Raw genomic sequence first — 21,434 nt, 5'->3', positions numbered from 1 at the left:
TCTTAGTCCCTAATAACTCAGTGGAGAAAGATAATATTAGAAAGATAATATTAGTGCTTGGATGCGTTTCAGCTTTTGGTTTTGGTGCTGCACTGAGACAGCTTTAGGGCCACAGCGAGCTGGAATAACAAACGCCAGCCAATGTAACGTCATCCTCCCACAGCTTTCGTACGGGGAATTAATACGGCCAGTGTGGCCGTGATTTTAGATCAGCCACGGCAGCGCTATCAGGAATTTGATCGGCAGACACACTGAAAACAGTGGGCGGGAGGGAAAAAGTGTTGCTCATTTTCTTGGCGGTTGTACGCGAGCGTGTTTACAGGTTCGCTAGGTGGTGCACATTCATTGGACACGGGGATCACTCAGGTGTGAAAAACTGGGACAAACACGCCGGAAAAGATCAGAATGTGTTTGGAAGAGGACAAAATACACGTTTCCTACCTTCCTATTCAGAGCTACACACGGCAGCATGTGCAGGGGGATCGTTTTGCTGTTGAATAGCTGTTTTTGGATTATTACACATTTTAAAATAACATAAGCAGCGATATATGTCCCTTTTTATTTGTGTTTAATACCCAAATGCTTCTGAACGCTGACGCTGCCTTTTGTGTTAATCCCCATGTAGTCTCATTTAATCCAAGACCACTTCCCATCTTCTCATCTTGAGTTTCTCAGCTGCTTCCTTCTGTTGCCTGCTTATGACCCCCCGCTGCAGCTGTTACTGCGGAGAATCTCTTGACACTTTATGATAATTTGATAAATCTGGAGCTGTTTTACAGGACTTACTGCTGAAATGCTGTTTCACAGGAGGAGATATTAATCACAGACGTTGCGACAGCATTAGGAATAGAGTTAGGAAAATCACTCTGATGGATGTTGAATGGTTTTGACCCACGGGGTGAGGATTATTATATGTAATCTATTGTGTGCATTCAAAGTATATTAAATGTTGCCTAATAGCGTCACTGTTCATAGTTGATTTTCAAAGCCTCAACAGCGAGCTGTGAGGACATTTTATGAATAGAGGCACAGTTTGACATCACTAAAAAAATGGATGCATTACTAAGCTAGAGTGGAAGTGACATTTTTCATTGCTGAGGGATGTATAGATCACTTTTTTTAAACCTGGATGGTAACGTGCGTTAATTTGCTCTCTTTAATGGAAATGCTGTTCAAATGTGAGTTAAATTTGGATGGAAACTGGCCCGTGTGGCAGAAAGGTTTGGAGAAGACCGAGACAGCCTCTCTTCATCTCGTGCGTATGCCCAGGAATCCGTCCGTGAATAAGGGAGTATATTTTGGGATTTGAAGTCACCTACATAGACTCAGACTGCTTCTCTTTGGTCCCCTTGGCTGTAGCACGCAGGTGTTGGCTGTTTTAAGGTTTGCAGGAGACGTAACAAGATACTGTCTCGACATCCAGCCGTCTGTGTGTGTGTGTGTGTGTGTGTGTGTGTGTGTGTGTGTGTGTGTGTGTGTGTGTGTGTGTGTGTGTGTGTGTGTGTGTGTGTGTGTGTGTGTGTGTGTGTGTGTGTGTGTGTGTGTGTGTATATATATCTGTGCTATAAAGTGTGAGCAGTGTGACTACACAGAGGCTTTCTGTGCTAATCTCTGCTAAAGGTGGCAGGTGTCTTAACCAGGCCATCACCTGCTAACCTACTCTCACACACACACACACACACACACACACACACACACACACACACACACACACACACACACACACACACACACACACACACACTGCCTGCCCTCTATCCCTCTCACATCTCCTTGTCTCGACTGTAAGTGCGTTAGCGTCCAGGCTGGCTGCCGTCCAACCCGCCCAGCTGGTAGGAGACGAAGAGCGTGAGTGAGGTGGAAAAGCAAAAAGATGGAGGGAGATTAGAGGTCACTATCGACAGGTCCGAGGATCCACTCCTTAAAGAAAGACGGGCGTGGAACCAACAGAAAACAGTAAACGGGCTACAGTTTTTCCTGTAAGTGTGCAGATAGTTGGAGGTCATGTGCCAAGAAATCTGCTCGTTTCCAGATAAACAGTTGTCAACGGTCCGCTCCTGTCAGCGAGCAGCGTTGCTCTCCACCTCTTATCAGCTCAAGTCTGCTCCGGAGAGAGGCAGACACAGAGACGGCCATGAATCAGCAGCTGCTTCATGGAGCGGGGGCACTTCACCTAGTGAATTAAACTGCTGGGAGGTTAGAAATGTGGCCCATAAAGATAGTTCTCCCTCATTTTAGGACTGATCTGGGTCTCAAATTTCTGCCGGATGATTGTTGTTTGTTTTTTTTTAGCCCAAGCTGTCATGATGTGTTCAAGTGGAACGCTTGTTTCGTTTCACAGCCATCGAGGTTTGAGCCATTCGTTGCAACATGTGCTGTAACATTAAAATGACACGATGTCTTCACTGCCTGTCTGAACTGCGTCCCAAGCTCCAGTATTTGACACTCTACTAGTCCAGAGGTCGTCAACCCGACAGCTCCAGAGGGTCACAGGATTCTGCTGAGGATTCCCAGGATGCTTAATGGATCAGGAGAGAAGAACAAGTCTATTTCTTCCACATTGTTTATATACATTCTTTGACTTTTATGTGAAATTATTTTTCCTGGTCATTGACAATTATTAAAGTCACAGCTAGAGCGACGTTGTCTGCAGTAAGTGAAATGGATTATGTGGACCGGGCATCAAATCCTTCCTTATAACGGGCGTTGTCCAGGAAGCAGTGTATGACTAGTAAACAGGTATTACACAATTCGATTTCAGTTTCATTTTGAGTGGTTGATAAACAAAGGTTTGGTCGTCAGTGGCGCAATAACAAAACAAAGGTTTAATTGGGCAATAATATCGGAAATGCCCCTTGAGAAAATGTGGACATTGATTTATTCCCTTCCTACATGAATAGTTATGTGTCAAAAAAAAAAACAATGGGCATGAAAAAAAGGAATACAATGGACGTGACCTCAATGTCTTTCATTGTATTTCTTCTCCCCCTTGTCCTTCAATGCTGTGGATGCAGTAAAAGGAGGGCCGGCTCGAGGAGTGGGACTCGTAGGAAGATGGTGCCAGGAAGCTGAGGGAGCGTTCAGATGATTCCAGGCCGAGACACACAGCAACGGTCGAGAACGTCCCCTCCAATAAAACCTTACATATTAAAAAGCCCACTTAACGATTTGTTTCTCCGTACTGAGAAGCATCGTCTACTGTACCAGGAGCTCAAAATGCTTGTATGTGCGCCAGGCATTGTGCAGCCGCAGCCTCTCGGGTTACTGAGGAATGCATTTGAAGTCGATCACAATGAAGCTCTCTATCTGCTCAGCTTGCCCTGAAGGGGGATATCTGAACTGAACTGCACCAGTAAGAAAATCACCCCCCCCCCCCAAAAAAAAAAATCATCTTTGGGTTGCACACATCTACCACCAGCTGTGTGTGTGTGTGTGTGTGTGTGTGTGTGTGTGTGTGTGTGTGTGTGTGTGTGTGTGTGTCTATATAACTATCTCTCCCTCCTATTGTTATCTGGCTTCCTGTATCTCAGTGTTAGCTGAGCTGCAGACGCCGACTGTTCCTACAGACAAAACACACACACCATAGTCTTCTCCCACACTCAGGCTGGTAATTGTCAACTAAGCTACACACACACACACACACACCATCTCATTGTCAGTTTGCCACTGCAGTGTTGCCACTTTAATATCACACATTCACACTTTAGAATCTTGTGTTTCTTCATTTTGATCCTTAATTAGAATCTAGAATTGAGCTCCTCTGGAATGTTAATTATCTGCAACGCCGCAGCATTTTTAGCACAGGTATAAAATCACATTGTTGTAGCTGTAAAACAAGCTCTCACACACACACACACACACACACACACGCACACACACACACGCTGACAAAGCCGCTATAGTGCAGGATCAAACATAAAGCACAAAGCCATTGTCAGCTTTAGATCGGGTTTCTACCTGAGTCACTCCGAATGATGCAACGCCCCTCCGAGGACGCACCTGTGTTTGCTCTGTAAGAGCATGAAATTACCCCAATAAACACGGATTCTCTTTCAGCTTCTGCTTCAAATGTACGTCCCCTCCATCTCCTTCCACCATAATGATATATTACGCTCCCAGATTGTTTTAAAATGCCTCCAACTGGCACCGCGTGTCTTACAATGGCAGTGCTTCATACGCTGCCAAAAAACCAGGAGAGCATTCAATCCGCAGATCCAGTGGAATATGGCTGTCATCTTATGGTTTCCTTTTATAACAAAATGCAGCGGTGGAGGGAAATTGAGGGCAACGTACAGACGATTTTGGCCCCGGGTTATGTGCGCGGTGGAGGAGAGCTCGTTGTGTCTCGTTGTGGTTTGTTAGCTATGTGGCTCGGGCTGTTTATAGCTCCTGAAACAGAAGCAAAATGCAGAGCTGGCCCTATTTGGTGCTCCCAAAATCATGTAAAACACACACACACACACACACGTCTGAGGGGCATGTGTGCACACAAACACCACAAACAAAACCTGTGATTATACCCATTCACACACACACACACACACGCGCTGTAATTACATGCAGTGACGCACTACAGCCTGCCATAGCGTGAATTCACACTTATAATATCGTCTCATAAATGAAACATGTGGAGGCACAGAGGGTGATTACATATAACTGTTGGATGAAGGGTAGGATAAACATGACGCACATTCAAGCACACATAAAATGTGATAACGGCCTCTGCAGCCTCGGTACGTCCTGGAGGTTGTTGCGCCTCTCGGGATTTGTAAAAGGGGGCCCCTGGGGTGGGCTTGGGGGCGGGGTGTGTGTTTATTTAAGTGTGTGTGTGTGTGTGTTTTTTTTGGGGTCACGCTGAACTTAGAGGGCTAGCCTCGAGATAAGAAATGGGAGTTTAAGATGAAAGGAAAATAGGGCGAGGACGGGGATATACTGGCAGAGTTTGTGGATCCAGAGGGGGGAGACGGAGGGAGGCAGAGAGGGAGGGGGGGACAGATTTGGGGGGGGGGAGAGAGACTGTTTTGATGTTGGTTTTTAGGGTTGTTTATTCAACGTTACATAACACCTTCGCTTATGTTGCTAGAGCTCTTACGTATGTGAGAGAGTGTGTGCTTCTCGCTGGGAGATGGGAATTTCTGTGAAAGGCAAAGGTTGCCCATAGCAACGGCCTTCATTGTAAAACTGATCCATGGAATACGACAACCACACACACACACACACACACACACACACACACACACACACACACACACACACACATTCGCACCACTTGCACTGAATCGTCTTTTCAGTACTTTTAAGCAGTTTCTGGGTTTCATCGCCCGGCCTTCACACACACACACACACACACACACACACACACACACACACACACACATTCACGCTCAAAGCGCAACGTGGTAACACTCTCATCCTTCCGCTTTTGTGAAGTCCATATCGTCGGTGTGTCGAGGCTCCAAGCAACTTCAAGTCAATTTCATTTTCAGGAGGTACATATAGCGTTTCAACTCCACTTCACGCTGAGATTTGATGGACTGAGATGCTCGGGTTTCTAGATTCCATTATGCTTTTATTGGCTTTTAAAGGCATCAGGTTTCTTCCGTCTGGAGCCGGGGAGGAGCCTCTGCTTGTGTGTGTGTGTGTGTGTGTGTGTGTGTGTGTGTGTGTGTGTGTGTCTGTGTACAATTAGCATCACAGAAGCTAGCAAAGACACAGCTCTGTAGGGCCTCAGGATGGGCTTTAGATTGCTGAGGAGATAAGTTTGTTTTGGTCACATTTTCAGCAGTGGACTGACTGTTTTCCAATACCTGGAGCAAGAATGAGCCCTTTTCTTCTTGGCACCGCAACGTTGAACTACTTAGTGTGTACTGAACCGAAGCCAGGCACAAGATGCAGTGATGGGAGATGTATTGTGCTGTCTGAGATAAAAGTGGCAACACCACACTGGGAAGTTACAAAGTTCTGCATCTAAAACTTTCACCGAATGATCAATAATCTATATTGTTATATTGTGACAGACTACACTTATGCCATATTACACTATTACGATATCCAAAATCTTAGGCAATATCTAGTCTTATATCACTATAATACTGATATATTAACTTCATATTTAATACTCTACTAATTCTGTAGTGTGTTAAATAAGGTTATTGATGAAACTGATAATTTCAACTACTTTATCTACTGTCGGGTAATTTAAATCTTGAACAATGTATCATAAATTGTATATTATGTAAAAACCAGAAACTGTTGCATAGATGTACTGGAGTAGAAGCTAGTAAATCAAATATAAATAAAGTAGAAGTAAAATTGTACAGTAGCTCCACTTGAGTAAATGTACTGAAATATATGTAACAAAAAAATATGTAACATATCGGCAGAGATCAATAGAGAGACAATCCATTTAGAAATAAGACAGACATGAAATATGTAGAAAGTACAATGGCAGTACTGCAGTATTGTATGTACTGCTGTATTGTATGTGCTTTTGTATTGTTGTTGTATGTGTTGTTGTATTGTATGTGCTGTTGTATTGTATTGTATGTGTTGTATTGTATGTGTTGTTGTATTGTATGTGCTGTTGTATTGTATTGTATGTGTTGTATTGTATGTGTTGTTGTATTGTATGTGCTGTTGTATTGTATGTGCTGTTGTATTGTATGTGCTGTTGTATTGTATGTGCTGTTGTATTGTATTGTATGTGTTGTATTGTATGTGTTGTTGTATTGTATGTGCTGTTGTATTGTATGTGCTGTTGTATTGTATTGTATGTGTTGTATTGTATGTGTTGTATTGTATGTGTTGTATTGTATGAGTTGTTGTATTGTATGTGCTGTATTGTATGTGTTGTTGTATTGTATTGTATTGTATGTAGCGTTACCTTATGGGTGGTGTCTCTAAAGTGCATCCATTTAACAGCAGTGTTAATTGACCCTGTGTGACGGATGAGTGCTTAAGTGTCTGTTTAAGCATCGCAGGGATGTGGGATTGAGGTCAAGAGCGAGAGAGAGAGAGAGAGAGATGAAAGAGATGAATGACAAGAGAGAGGAGGGATCAACCTCAAAGTGACCGTAGGCTGAGGTCACTCACTTCAGAGGTTCAAACCCCCCGAACGATCCGCGATTAATCTCGCTCTTACTTGACCCTGACGCCGGTGGAGTTTTCCCCTCACAGTCGTACGTGAACGCGGGCCTGGATTAAGGTGCAGTGAGGAGCAGGGACTGTGTTTTTATTATCCGTTACAGTCAGAGAGCCGAGTGTATCGGTAAAATGCAAAGCAGTAGCCGTGGTGTAGAAGAGAATCCCCAAACAGCAACAACACAAGCGTGTCCCAACCATATGCATCACTTTCTACTGTCCCCCTGGAAACATTTGCCGTTGTGTTGCGACTCTATTGCGGAGGTTTTACATAATGCTGTGCACGTGTCCCCAAATTGATGTTTTAGCTTTTAATTTAAGACATTTCAACGACCCACGGAGCCCTACTAAAAGAGACGGGAGGAGCATGCTCGCAAAGAAGCACAAATCCACCCAATGGAAACGGCAGCTCCAATGTCGTTGCAGCACTTTTCACATCTAAAACACTATGAGGTTACCCACTGTGCACCACCATGTTGCCATGACGCCGTGTGTGTTCATGTCAGCAAACTCGGGCTCCACAAATCTTGTCCAAGTTTACGACTTTAATGACCGTTCTGTTGCCCTCTTGTTCAAACAAGATGTGTGGACTTTTGTTTTCTCTCTGTTTTATACAAACTTGGAAATTGGGTTTTATACTGTTGGTCGGACAAAATAAGACATTTGAGGATGTCACATTTGGCTTCCAATTAATCGATGAAGGGAAAAGATAAATTGTGAGCTCCGGCCTTAGTCCGAAAGCTAACTGAGCTAAACTTGCCCCTACTCTGCTACTTTACAGGCCGAACATGACTTGTAACTCACACGTAAGCAGAGACTGAACGAAACCCCTCTCTCCTTAAAAGCTTTGATGTTCCTCTGCCAAAATCCCAGCTTTAGATCGACTCATTAAACATGCTCCTCCACGGAGCCACAGACAGACAGATGTTCCCCTGTCCACCGTAATGCTCCCTGCACCTCCTCTATGCATGTAATCTGCCAAAGTGGTTTCTCTATTCAAAGGAAAATGACAAACACCTCAGTCATTCGTGATCTTCAATCTTTCTATCACCTCTGTGTTTCTCACAGGGACAGACGTGGTCGCCGTCTATCGATGACGAAGGCTCGACGAGGGATGAGTTCTATGACGACGAGGACCTCTACTCGGGATCCGGCTCTGGATGTAAGTGTGTGTGTGTGTGAGGTTACTCCCTCACGCCCTGGATCTTTCAAACTCGACAGCTGCTGGGCTTTAATCTGCTGACCCTGGAGCCCCCCCACCCCCCTCTTTGTGTCCTCGAGTTATGGACGCTCCGGCTGCCAGACTCCCATGCAGCGAGGCCACGCACACGCAGTCACACAATACAAACCGTTTGTTTCCACAGACAGGTTCTGGTACAGATTTATTGCACCTTTTAAACACGGACACCCCCCTCACATGCATACAGCAAGCCGGCCTCCACATCTTCCTTGCTCTAATCAGATTACACACCACACAGATTAGGCAGTTCTGTGCACTTATCGGGCGTGCGTCTGCATTTCAGTGGCAGGAATTACCTACTTAACTTAAATAACGTTGGTGTAATTCAGCCTGATTTTCTGATGCGGCTGGTGAACCTGAGCACGGATTTCCTTATTAAGCATGACTCATCGAGGGCTACCCTCAGTTCAGGCGCTGCGCTAGTGTTGAGCTCGCTCAAAATAAACTTGTAAAATCCACTCGGTATAGTGTAGCTCTCCGCTGCAAATACACCAGCTCCTAACAGCTAGCTGGGGTCCTCGTTCACCGACGGGGGCGTGTCTAGATTTTCTTTCTTGGGGGGCACAGACTGTAGAAGGATGGCACACTGAAAGTTAAGTATTTTTTAAATGCCCTACAGTCTTAGATTGTAATAAACTGTACAGTGTAGCAGTTGAGTGTAGCATGTAATAACTATGTTATAACACAAAATCTGAGGCACCCTGAACACAAATAGACAGGTCGTCTTGCTATTTGTTGGTGTAGTAGTTCAAGAGGGTTCAAGTTTTGCAATCAGATCACATGGGTAGCCGTGGCCACGCCCCTGCCGACAATCAAGAATCATTTCTGGATGTTGGAGCACCAAGCATCATTGATGTAAACACAGAGATGCGCACACACACACACACACACACACACACACACACACACACACACACACACACAAATACATAAGAAAGTGTAGCGGAGGCACCTCCCGTGGTTACAGCAGCCCAGTAAATTGCTTTATCTCGAAAGCTCATTTATAACCAACAGATGTGCACTTTGTGTCGCTGCTGCGTCAGATTGTGGCATTTGGAGGCGTCTGGGAAGTTTAACTGAAGCTGCATTATTCGAGTCCATATTTCGATATCCCTCCGTCAGCCTACACGCCTTCGTGCCTGTAAATTCAATTTGTTTCTCTTTCAGCCCGGGGGGCTTCGCTGCCATAACAAAATGAAAGGTGGTATAAGACTATTATGAGATTTAAGAGGAAAAAAGGATTAGTCTGCACCGTCGTCAATACCTTCTCTCCTTTGTCCTCTTCCCTTCTCAGACTATGTCACTAAGCTAGCTGCACTGTTTAAATGCATCCACTTCCATTTTTCTAGGTCATTTGCACAAATATCTGCGTTCTAAATTAAACAAAGGAAAACAGTTTCTCATCTCCAGTCAGCAACGACGAAACATCTGGCGAGGAGAGGGACAGACAGCCTCGTCTTAGTTGGTTAAACCTGCGTTCTGCTCTTTGTCTCTTAATACAGACCAAACTCACAATCTACCCTAGTTCTCATTTACATATGTGTCTGTTTGTGTTGTCAGGCGGCTAAACGAGCAGGAAATAGCGAGCTGATTGCAGCGCTGATTGCTGTGTCGAGTCGTCAATAAAATCACGGCAGTATTTTGTGATTCTGAAGTCAATTTGACAAAACAAACAGAGCTGTGTGGCGTGATCTGTTAGATTGTCAGTTGTCTTCTTAAAGGAGCACTGCACTGATATTTAATAAAGTTACTGCAATACTAAAGTTCCTGACTGCCCCTTTAAAAAAAAGCCCCTGTTCACACAAGCCGCTGTTCATTGATGTCATTTTAAAATTCTAAATATTCTCCCCTCCAGTTCCTGAGATCAGTAAGAGGCCGACGTCGGCGGGTGTGGCCTTCACCACGGAAGAGCCCCTCCTCCTCTCCACCACCCAGGCCACAGGCCCCGCCCCCTCCGCCTCACCTGCAGCCGAGCCGAGCCCCAGCCCCGAGGACATCGCCACCACCGCGCTGCCCACCGAGGCCGACGGAGAGAGCGGTGCATTCTGGGAAAGGGAGAGAGAGCTGGAGAAGGAGAGAGAGCTGGAGAAGGAGAGAGAGCTGGAGAAGGAGAGGGAGCTGGAGAAGGAGCTGGAGAGGGAGAGAGAGAAGGAGCAAGAGAGGCAGCTGGAGCTAGAGAAGCAGAGAGAGATGGAGAAACAGCTGGAGAGGGAGAAAGAGAGAGAAAGGGAGAGGGAGCGGGTTCGAGAGATGGAGAGGGAGAGGGAGCGCGAGCGAGAGAAGGAACGCGAGAGAGAGCGGGAGAAGGAGAGAGAGAGGCAGAGAGAGCGTGAGGTCGAGCGGCAGAGAGAGCTGGAGCGAATCAGGGCTGCCGCCCAGACCACCGCCGCCCCGCGGTCCTCTGCAGCCGTCCCCGTGGTGACCAGCATCCCGGCAACCAGCCCTACAGAGAGCGCGGCGCCGTCTGCTGGTTCGGATGACCTGAGCACCACAGAAGAAGAGGACGTCTACCTGTCACCTGAACCCTCAGTGTTCTTCCCAGGCTTCGACACGGAGGAGACGACCACGGAGGAGTACACATCCACCACAGCAGAGAGCACCCCCGAGCCCACGACGGCCGCCACCACTGTCAAGACCAGGGTCCCCTTCAGGCCCAGGGTTCCCATGACGACTACCCCTCAGGCAGTGCCAACAGAGAGGACAAGCCGCCCACAGCAGCCCGCAACTACACAGGTGAGATTGTGTCCGGTGCTTCATCGTCTGATGATGCAATGACGATTTAAATCAAAGATTAAGGTGAAATATAACCAAGTATTTTACAATCCCATTTCCATACGCTGCTGTAATGCACTCATTTCGGTCGGTACCAATAAATTGTTCTAGTTTGATACCCAACTTCTTTTTCACTGACAGCTTAATTATTTACAGACCACAGTCATTTCTGTGATTGGTGTACTTCTGTTTTATTGGCAGCCGTCCTGCATTAAAGCACCGTGCATTTAGATTTGTTTGGCTTTCCACGTTGTAATTAAGCTGCCAGATTTTATGAAGTGTGTATATGCGTTGGACAATATGCAACTTTCCATCAATCAGAACGTACAGAGGCTCATTGTTTGAAAAGGCCATGGAAAGCTCTCTGCGTTGGTTTGGATATGTTTCCGTGTAAGCAGCTCCATGGAACAAATGTGATTACATCCAATGTACATTTCCCGTCGTTAGTCTCACTCTCTCTCTCTCTCTCTCTCTCTCTCTCTCTCTCTCTCTCAGGAGGGTAACAACGAGGCGGGTGCTGCAGGGCCGAGTGGAGATTTCGAGATCCACGATGATCAGCGCAATAACCTCGGTCGCGGTGTAATACCAGTGAGTCCTGATCTGATCGGCAACACGGTGGACGCGGGAAGCTCTGCCGCCCAGCTGCCACAGAAGAACATCCTGGAGAGAAAAGAGGTCTTGATAGGTAGGAACGTCTGTCAAATACACCACTTGGTAGCCACCTCTTAGATCAACAACCCTGTTGCCTCCTGTATTCTTTCCCTGATTTCCGGGTGCTGCTGAGATAAACTGGCATCACCTCGCGTTCACGTAGTGCAGATTCATCACGATAAGTGAATGTGCTACTTAGCCCCATTTGACCCGTTGAGAACAAGCGATCCTCTTCTTGGTTTATCCAACCCCTCCTTTCTTCCCTCTTTTTCCCATCATTTTCCCTCTGGGTAAATCCAATTTCCTTTCAAGTGCCCCCCTCTCTACATCCCAAAGAGCTGTTGTAGAAGTGAGGGAGCAGCCAACTTGCCTGACCTGACTGGCTCTCTGTCTCTCCTTCAGCTGTTCTGATTGGAGGACTGCTGGCGGTGGTTTTCGCTGATTTCCTGGTCATCGGTAAAGAGCAGGAGGCAACAGACCGTAGACTAGACTAGTCTGGATTATAGATCCAAATCACAGCTGTACATGTTGGACTCGTGCTACGACGCTGTTGTATTATCGATTTACAGACAAATAGTTCATCATATCTCTTTTTTTTAACAAAAAACTACAAATGATGCACTTGAAAGTGTACGATGTAACACAAAAACGATCGGACTAAGAATTTGAAATGAGATTTTAACATGATGTAAAAAGTCAAGAGTGGTGAATATGTTTGCGGTGACGGTGCACGGTGAAAAGTTATGGTATTATTCAATCGCCCGTCTGTGCACTCTTGATATTGGCAGTAACAGAATAAACAAAGTAAACACCTCCCACACAATGAATAGAAACAAAGTGTTCCTGGAGCATTTTGGAAAAATAAACGTGTTTTGTTCTCCATTCTGGCATCGATAGCAATTTGTTTAAAGAGGAAAATATTTGTTTTTTCCCCCCCATTTGATAACCACACATAAATCTATTCAGTTCATTAGCGTTGCGTGCAGACGAAGGTGGTAAAATGCAGCTGCGGCGGATTGGTTACACCAGCCCCACCGGGCTAAACGACTGTGTAGCACTGCAGGGCTGCAATTTAGCACGAAGCTGTTGTACGTATGTTGGCACATTCAGGCTCATCAGTCTTCACTTAGCAGCTCGGTGATAGTGACGCTGTGGTAGCTTTGTTCTGCTTTCAGTCTTCGGTGTAGTAGTGATGTAGGCTGCCGTGGCTCTAATGGTATTTTTGTGTTTGCTTAAGTGTTTCTTTTTTGTTGAGGAATAATGTTCTGGAAAGATTTTTTTAAGACATCCAACCTCTCTTTCTGTCTTCCTTCAGCGGTGATAGTGGGAGGAGTGGTGGGCGCCCTGTTTGCCGCCTTCCTGGTGATGCTGCTGGTGTACAGGATGAAGAAGAAGGACGAGGGCAGCTACACGCTGGAGGAACCCAAACAAGCCACCGTCACCTACCAGAAACCGGACAAGCAGGAGGAGTTTTACGCATAACGCTTGTATGCCAGAGAGACGCACCGCACACTGAGGGAGAGAGAACGAGCGAGAGAGAGAAAGATACTCTAAACTCCCGTCCTCCTCCTCCTCCTCCCCTCCTCCTCTTCCTCCTCTTCTTCGTCTGTTCCGCCTCTCCTTCATCCCTCTCTCCTCTCGTCTCTGAAATACGTGAGAGCGCCACTCTCTCTGCGGACTTGGAACTTTCTTTTCAATGAAAACGAAAAAAGGGGGACGGAAAAAAAAAAGACAAAAAAAAAAAAAATCCAAATATATTCTGAAAAAATAACACATACACACAAGATGTTTTTAAAGTAAATGTTGTTATTAATATTCTACAGATTCTCTTGTTCTGTATGTAATGATACGATTATTTTGTAAGAAAAACAAAAACAAGACACAAGCTCTTCGACCTGTGTTTTTCAGCACACAAAAAAAGGTTCCTCCTCGGTTTTTATGGTGCAAAAGAAAAGGCTAAAAAGAAAGAGGAGCGGAGAGGAGAGGGGCTAGCGAGACACAAAAGAACAAGAGGGAGGTGGGCTCGACTCTGCCCTTCAACCCCCTCGCCAAAACACACAGTGCGTCTGGTTGGCCGCACAGAGCCCAAGGTCAAAGGTGAGAGGAAAGGTCTCTTGTGTGCCTTCCATTCCTCTGGTGCTCAAAGACGCACATCCACGCAGCCGCCACACAAACGCATGTTTACACACGTGCACGCGCTTTCACACGCAACTGTGTCTGCTGGAAGGTGGCTCTGACCTGCCTCTCTGTGCTCGGCCAACCAGAAACCAGCGCTCGAGCCTCGGTGTGTGTTCACAACGCCGAGGAGCCGCCGCGGAAACCATTGGCTGGTCGAACAGGAAGTGTGCTCACTCGGCCGATCTGCTCCTCTTAAGCTGTACAAAGACTAGTTACGGATAGTAATAATAACCAATAATATATCAATGTTTTGGGCTGGATGGTGAATAATAATAATAATAATGCCGTAATAATAATAATAATACTTAAACAGGAGGATGTGTATTTAGCAGTTTAAAAAAAAAGAAGTTTATATGTAAATATCAGCGTATCCTTTCTGGCATCACTAGTCATCTGCATGATCATGAAGAGTTTCTATTCTTCACATCCATCATCACTTTAGATGAGCTGTGCTCTCGTCAGCCACACACACACACACACACACACACACACACACACACACACACACACACACACACACAGTGCAGATATATAACTTGCTGTGCGTTAAAATGCGCCACACAGACTTTTAAGTATACCGTCATCTCATATCATTCAAACACATATCAAACCCACCATCGTCTTCATCATCATCATCGTCCTCATCATCATCCTCATCGTCATCGTGATCGTCATCACTTGTGATATGAGCAAGATCGGGTGGTTTCAATATGTTATTGATTAGTTATTGATCAGTTGCCGGTTGGTTTAGCGTTTGGTCTGTTTGCGTAAAAGCACAACTACGCGTCATCACATCATCCGATAACCCCACACGCACCTTTTAGCATGCCTCACTTTTCTTTTTCTTCCACCATCGGCTCTCTGTTTGGGGATGGGAGGGGCCTCTGAGGAGCATGGGGGGGAAAGTGTGGATCCATGCAGGAAGTTGCTCCCACACACGCTAATTCAGTCGGAAACCTTCTGTCAGTAGAGCGGTGGTTATGAGAAGACTTTGAATTAGTGTTCATGGGGTCAAGAACCTGCTGTTGGACTCCTTTTTTTTGGGGTGGGGGGGGGCAAGGGGTTCAGTTTGGGGAAGGGGACTGTGAGGAGGAGGGCTGTGCTTCTATCTAAGAGATTGTAACAATAACCACACCAGTGCGACTGGACTAGTAGCTTCTATTATACTCAGTACTGTAGAACAAAAATGCATGGGAGTCAAAACTATACTAGTCTGGTGTGTGTGTGTGTGTGTGTGTGTGTGTGTGTGTGTGTGTGTGTGTGTGTGTGTGTGTGTGTGCGTGTGTGTGTGGACGCCTGCGTCTGTTTTCTGTGCGTTTGAAAAGAAAAGCGGGGAGAGTAAAAGTTAGAATGTACTGTGGTCGAGTGTGTGTTTACCTACTCCAGCCGTTCTCACGCTCTTCCACAGACAGGTAACACACCTCTTCCACTCCTGCGCGTGTGTGTGTGTGTGTGTGTGTGTGTGTGTGTGTGTGTGTGTGTGTGTGTGTGTGTGTGTGTGTGTGTGTCGCCTGCCCCCTCGCCAGTGTGAGAATATGTGTGTGTGTCTACACCTCATCTAAACATGCCACCTGTGTGTATGCTTGAGTGCTTCACCTCGGTATTTCACAGCAGACTCTTGTGTACACTGACTAGCCTGTCGACGTGTGTGTGTGTGTGTGTGTGTGTGTGTGTGTGTGTGTGTGCGTGTGTGTGTTCGCGAGTGTATCGTCTGTTCACCGCTGAACGAGGGGCAGCTGGTCCCTCACGGTGGCTTTCACACACACTGACTGTGTCTTTTCACTGTCTGTCTGACTGTCTGCCTGTCTGTCTCTCTGCCGCAGGACAGACAGACAGACAGACGACACAACACTTTTCTCACAGGCAGGAATGATCTTAACACGTACTGTCTTTTTTAAAGTGACCGTCAAAACCGTAAACATGTGTGTTTGTACTCATCTTAGCCTGCGTAGCCAAATAAGACGTGTGTGTGTGTGAGTGAGAGGGTGAATTTGTAAGTGTGTGTGTGTGTGTGTGTGTGTGTGTGTGTGTGTGTGAAGCCCAACGGAGGCTACACTACTCTATGTTTGCTGTTCCCATTCCTGTTTTTATACATTTGCATTTTTTTAAGGCTGAGTTTCTGTCATTGGCTGAGTGAGCGAGAGGAGGCGGATCCTCCACGCCACCGCCCTGTCACTAATCTGCCACTCTGTTCCAAATAAAAAACCTGGTTGGGTAAATCTCTCCTCTGTTGTCTTTTTTTATGTTTTTATTTGAGTGGATGAATTAAGACACTTGTCCTTTTCCATTCTGCTGTCGTGTGTCCAATTAAATCTCAACAATACATGACGATACATACTTTCATCCCTTTATGCTAAGCTAAGCTAACGGGCTGCAGGCTGTAGCTGGCAGTGATCTTGTCATCTCACCCCTGGCATTTTGAAACATGTATTCTTTTAGTTCAGTGCACACACCAGCCAACACATTGCAGCTTCACTATTTACACAAACTGACCGGGGGTCAGTTTGTGTAATTTGATGCAACGCAACTTGATTTTGGAACGTGCACAGTGTAAGCTCAGAGTACACTAAAATAATATGGATTTGACACGGGGCTAAAAGATCAGGTGATGTTTCCAGACTCAGTTGATATTGTAGCTGTTTTGTGTTAATTCCCTAACAAATGCTCAATTAATTAAATTACCAAAATCAATGAATGTGGAACCTCTAGCGCTCAAAGTGATTTATCTTTGTTTATTAATATAATGGTGACTTGTCCAAGGCGTATCCCACCTCTCCTTCAATGCCAGCTGGGGTAAACTCCAGCCCCCTGCAGACCCATGCAGACCCATGCAGACCCCTGCTTCAGGTAAACAGGTGCAGATGATGGTTGAAAGGACTGAAGGACACTGAGTGTCGGACAGCAACAGGATTAGAAAGGGATGAAATGTGATCAGAATTCCCTGTTAGTCTTTTTATTATCACCACTATCTGTAGCCTCAGAAAAGCTGCTTATATACTTTTGAACTTTTCAACACAACTTGGCCCCTAATTAAAAGTGTCATTTGTAAAATGTCACATAGATGAACATGACTTCACTGACTTTAAAAAATGGGGCATTTTATTTCTAAACCACTCTTGGCATCTAGCCCTGTTTAATTTAATTTGCTCAATATCGCAACAATAACATTTCAGAAACAGCGTTATCTCTTTCTAGATAGTGTGTCCTGGTTACCCTTACTATTCCAGAGAATGGGCCATCACTGTTACAGCTTCTCTTGTTGGATAGGAGTTCCAGTGAAAACTGTTGTTAGCGTATTGTTCGAATTGAACATTGAGCAGCTGGAAAAAAGCACACGACTGTTGAATTATTTAAATGTGATTATTGAAGCTGTGAGCGCTGCAAATTGAATTCCATTTGTCCACTTTGAATACATTTAAGAGAGAGAGATAACTCAAACTGAAGAAAGGTCTGCCTCACTAGACGCCGCTGTGTTTGTGAACAAGTCTGGGCTTCTTTTCTCTTTGTAATGTGGGTGAACTGACATTTTCCATCCTGTGACTCAACTCAGACTCAGCAATGGAGCACTTAAAGCAGTAGATAAAAATGGCTGCACAGAACGGCAATATATTTCAGTTACATACATTCAAAAGAATTTGCATGCAGACATATAGTCTCACTCTGAAGTATGGCCTTCATACCATTTCTGATCCAGAAACATTCTACGCAACCCTGCATGCCTTGATGACTGACACCTATGTATATATATGAATATGTGTGTGTGTGTGTGTGTGTGTGTGTGTGTGTGTGTGTGTGTGTGTGGTCACAGCCTCTTAATAGCCTATTTACACTTGCTGAACTCAGTAGGCCCCCATGGGAGAGACAGCCAGCGATGTTTTAAGTCATTGCATAAAGATGTACTTATGAAGTGATTAGATAAAGTGTCCACGGGGATGTGTGCGCACACAGGCAAGAAATTATTCTAAATGGGGCTTCATTTTTACGTGTTTTTTTTTGTTGCATCAAACGAGATGAAGCCAAGGTCACCTGATGTGGAGGAGTACCAGGAATGCTGCAGATTGCCTTTCCCCCGGATCCAGAGAAGATAACAAGCTGTCCTGGCCTTGTGAAGGAAGCTGCCGATATTGAAACGTGCCTCTCACAGAGAATGAGGGGGGTTTATGTGAGCCATTTTCTGTTTTGGGAGGGGTAGAGCGAGGAGTTCAACCAGTAGAGTTGGAGAAGGGAGAAGAAGGTTGAAGTGCCTGGGGTCCAACCACTACCCCATCTGGTGGGTAACAGTGGAACAACGGAAACAAGAAAACCAGATTTTAATCTCACAACCACATGGAAATGTGTGGATTGGGAGCTATATATATATAACTGATGAATATATATAAAATGTGTGAGTGTAGGTATGTGTGTGTGTGTGTTTGGTCACAACTGGGAACAACAGAAGGGATCAAAACCGCAAAGTCTTTCTACAAAAACTCCTCAAATTCTTTGCTTCAGTGATCTGTTTAGATTTTAGATTTTAGGACAGTGGAATTTCTGAATAAAATACCTGAAACTGCAGCCCATTATTGATGATAGTCGAGTCAACCTGCACTGAAAACCCAAAACACATTATAATGCGTTCAAGGTCTTTTATTAACCTACAGTATAATTTTATGGTGATATGATTCACAGCGGTAATTATGTGGTTCATTGATTTTTATGTTTTATAGGCTTCCCAATCTTCCAAAAATAGCTGTGATAATAATAGTCATTTTCAAGGAGATGCTGTTTTTACATCATATTTTATCATTATTCCACATCAACTCTACAGTGGAGAAATCAGGGAAGGCCTCAAACCTTTTTTATTAATAAAGGTAACTATACCACGATATAAAAAATACTTTATTACAAGAAAATTGGACTTAAATATCAAAAGTAAAAGTACTCCTGCAGATAAGCTGCCCCTGTGATGAATATATAATCTTACATTTGACATTATAAGATGCATGTATACACAAGCTGCATTTTACTCTCCTGAGGTCAGGGTAGAAGTATAGATTTGAGTGTAACACCTTTATATACAGTTAATTGAATGCACCTTTGTCTCAAGATGTATGTGTTGGGTCCAGATGAGTAATGGATGACGATAAACTTAAATTCTTACGTTTCTTTGCTTTATTAAATGAAATATATTGGATCATTTGACTTATTTGGACCTTGAACTGTTATTTAAATGAAACCATTCAAGTTTATAGAGATGCTTAGAGAAGAAATCTTTCTTTAGTGGGAATGTTAATTACTATACACACTTGAACTTACTGGTCTTTTGTAAAAGGTCCCACACCAAATGAGCATAATCTTTAATAATGTGTTGTATGTTTATAAGGTTATCAAATATTTGCAATGAAAGATCATCTAAACAAAGTAAAGTATTTGAAGTGGATTAAATAGCCTACAACATTTCTCTCCAATGTAGTGGAGTAGATGTATGAACCATAAAATATTAAAGTAGCTCCAATTTGTACTTAAAGACGAGTACTTGAGTAAATGCTTTCAAACACTGATACATAAAGTCTTCTTATTTATTTTCAAACAAACCTATACTTCTATAATAAGTAGTACATTTGGCCAAAATAACAATTCATGTCATATTCAGTATATTCAATACACTAGAGGGTCAAATTGATCATGTGTGCAACAGTTTTAGCCTGTATGGGTTATGGCAGTATCTCTGGTCACTGATTGGCTGCTTCAGTTTCACCCTTCACGCGATAATTCTCCGTCACACACTGCTGAGGGAGGAAGGCTAATCAATCAATCAAGCTCATTAGCCTCCGGTCTCGGAGCAATCGGCTTCGTGACCCCTGCGTCGCTTAATTGATTATTAGCACAAGTTTATTGTTGACTGTTGCAATGAACGAAGACTGTGATGTAGCTGGAGATTTTGGTAAGGTGTTTAGGCTGCCATTTAATTGTTTTATTGATTCATTGGCTCGTTTGAGCGACCTTCACCCGTCGACCAAAGACTCCTGCGTCATTTTTGTAAACTTTGAAAGTCTTTTAAAACTTCCGGGGTGCCTTTAAAGCTCGGGACCTTCGCTGTGAGGTGGACTCCCCGCGCTGCTCCGCTCCACCGGGACACTTTGATAATTTAAAACTCGGCTATTAACATCGACGACCCGGCGCTTGTACACGGGGACAGGTTAGCTAGTTTAGCTGCAGACGGCCATTCGGTGTTAATTAGCGGTCAGGTGAGGTGGCTCGAGGCGAAGCACAGCTGGGACACTAATTAAGTCACCGCAGACTGCAGCTCCTCGTGAGGATGACGTTTATCGGGGTTTGTTCAACCCGCAGGTCACCGCATGACTCATGAAATGAAAGAAAAACTCCTCCAACATTACCAAGTCACTTCTTACACGATAGGCACTTTTTCCAAATTAAAATCACCCGTATTTATAGCGTCAACCGTATTCATTGATATAATGTCGAAGAAAATGGAATAAAAATATATATTTTTGTGATTTTTTTCCCCTCAAGACACATAAATGTTATGTAACTGCTGGATTTCTTAGTATTCTATAATAGTACTATTTTCTGACATTTTGTAGAACAAATAATTAATCAATTGACAAATGAATCACCTAATTGATAGACCATGAAATAATATGATATAACTTATATAAAATAATCTGTGATTAACTTAATTTTGATCGGCCTAAATAAGACAAAAAACACTAAATCTAAAACTGCTGGAATCAGCCTATAATTCACCCACCATGTAGGCTTCATTAGAGTGTTGCCTGTGATCCCTCCTAGAAAATACTCCTTACTGCTTAGACATGACCACAATGGCTGCTAAGGTCCTTGATGGGAATAGTACTGTGTCAAGGTTACCTATATCAAAATGCTATACATATCATTTTATTATTTTGAACAGGGACTCATTCTGAACTGGTTTGTCGTCATATTCAAAGCTTCAGAACACAAACATATTTGAGACTCAGTAAAACAACAAACCAAAGGCACTCACAGCAATGAGCTTTATATTTATAGTATATATCAAAGTTTATACTCTGGGGAAAATCAATATCCTCCCCATAAAGATTAATACGGAAACAAATAAAATGAACAAATATATATAAAAAAACAAACACTATAAGAAAATACTACTACTACTAAAAGAATATGAAAATAGACGTTAATAAAAAGCACAGAGGAATACACACACATAAATAATTATTTTAGAATGGATGTAATGCTCTTCATTGAAGAGGCAACTGAAATAAACCTGTTTGCAAATGCTTTTGAAATAAATTAGAGTCCTCGGGGAGCCTGTTCCAGCAACTGGGAGCATGAGGAGGAAAGGCAGCCTCACCAAATTTTGAAATTGAGACTCAATGCAACAAAAGTACAAGAGACAGACAAGTGGCTCATATCTTGTAAGTGAGTGCTTTTCCCCTCTTAGTCCATATTAAAG

At 44.1% G+C, this 21,434-nt stretch overlaps 1 protein-coding gene across 4 annotated transcripts in view; it reads left to right on the top strand.

Moving 5' to 3' along the window:
- The window catches only part of sdc3 (syndecan 3), a 30,607-nt gene extending 14,403 nt beyond the window's left edge, over positions 1 to 16,204 (top strand). Inside the window, exons 2-6 of one of the 4 annotated variants that reach the window (XR_014598715.1) lie at positions 8,209 to 8,302; positions 10,236 to 11,113; positions 11,648 to 11,837; positions 13,119 to 15,455; positions 15,508 to 16,204. Coding sequence is in view for 2 of the 4 variants with exons in the window: in XM_084032916.1 (XP_083889042.1) it covers positions 8,209 to 8,302; positions 10,236 to 11,113; positions 11,648 to 11,837; positions 13,119 to 13,285 (1,329 nt within the window). In the remaining 2 variants the exon portion in view is untranslated. Of the gene's footprint in view, positions 1 to 8,208; positions 8,303 to 10,235; positions 11,114 to 11,647; positions 11,838 to 13,118 lie in introns of all 4 variants that reach the window. The other 3 variants (XR_014598716.1, XM_084032917.1, XM_084032916.1) reach the window with 3 other exon arrangements.
- The last annotated feature ends 5,230 nt before the right edge of the window (positions 16,205 to 21,434 follow it).

Source organism: Eutrigla gurnardus (assembly GCF_963514095.1).
Source record: "Eutrigla gurnardus genome assembly, chromosome: 17".
Classification (NCBI taxonomy): Eukaryota; Metazoa; Chordata; class Actinopteri; order Perciformes; family Triglidae; genus Eutrigla; species Eutrigla gurnardus.
The sequence above is the reverse complement of the archived record's forward strand: the minus strand, read 5'-3'. Positions and strand labels throughout refer to the sequence as shown.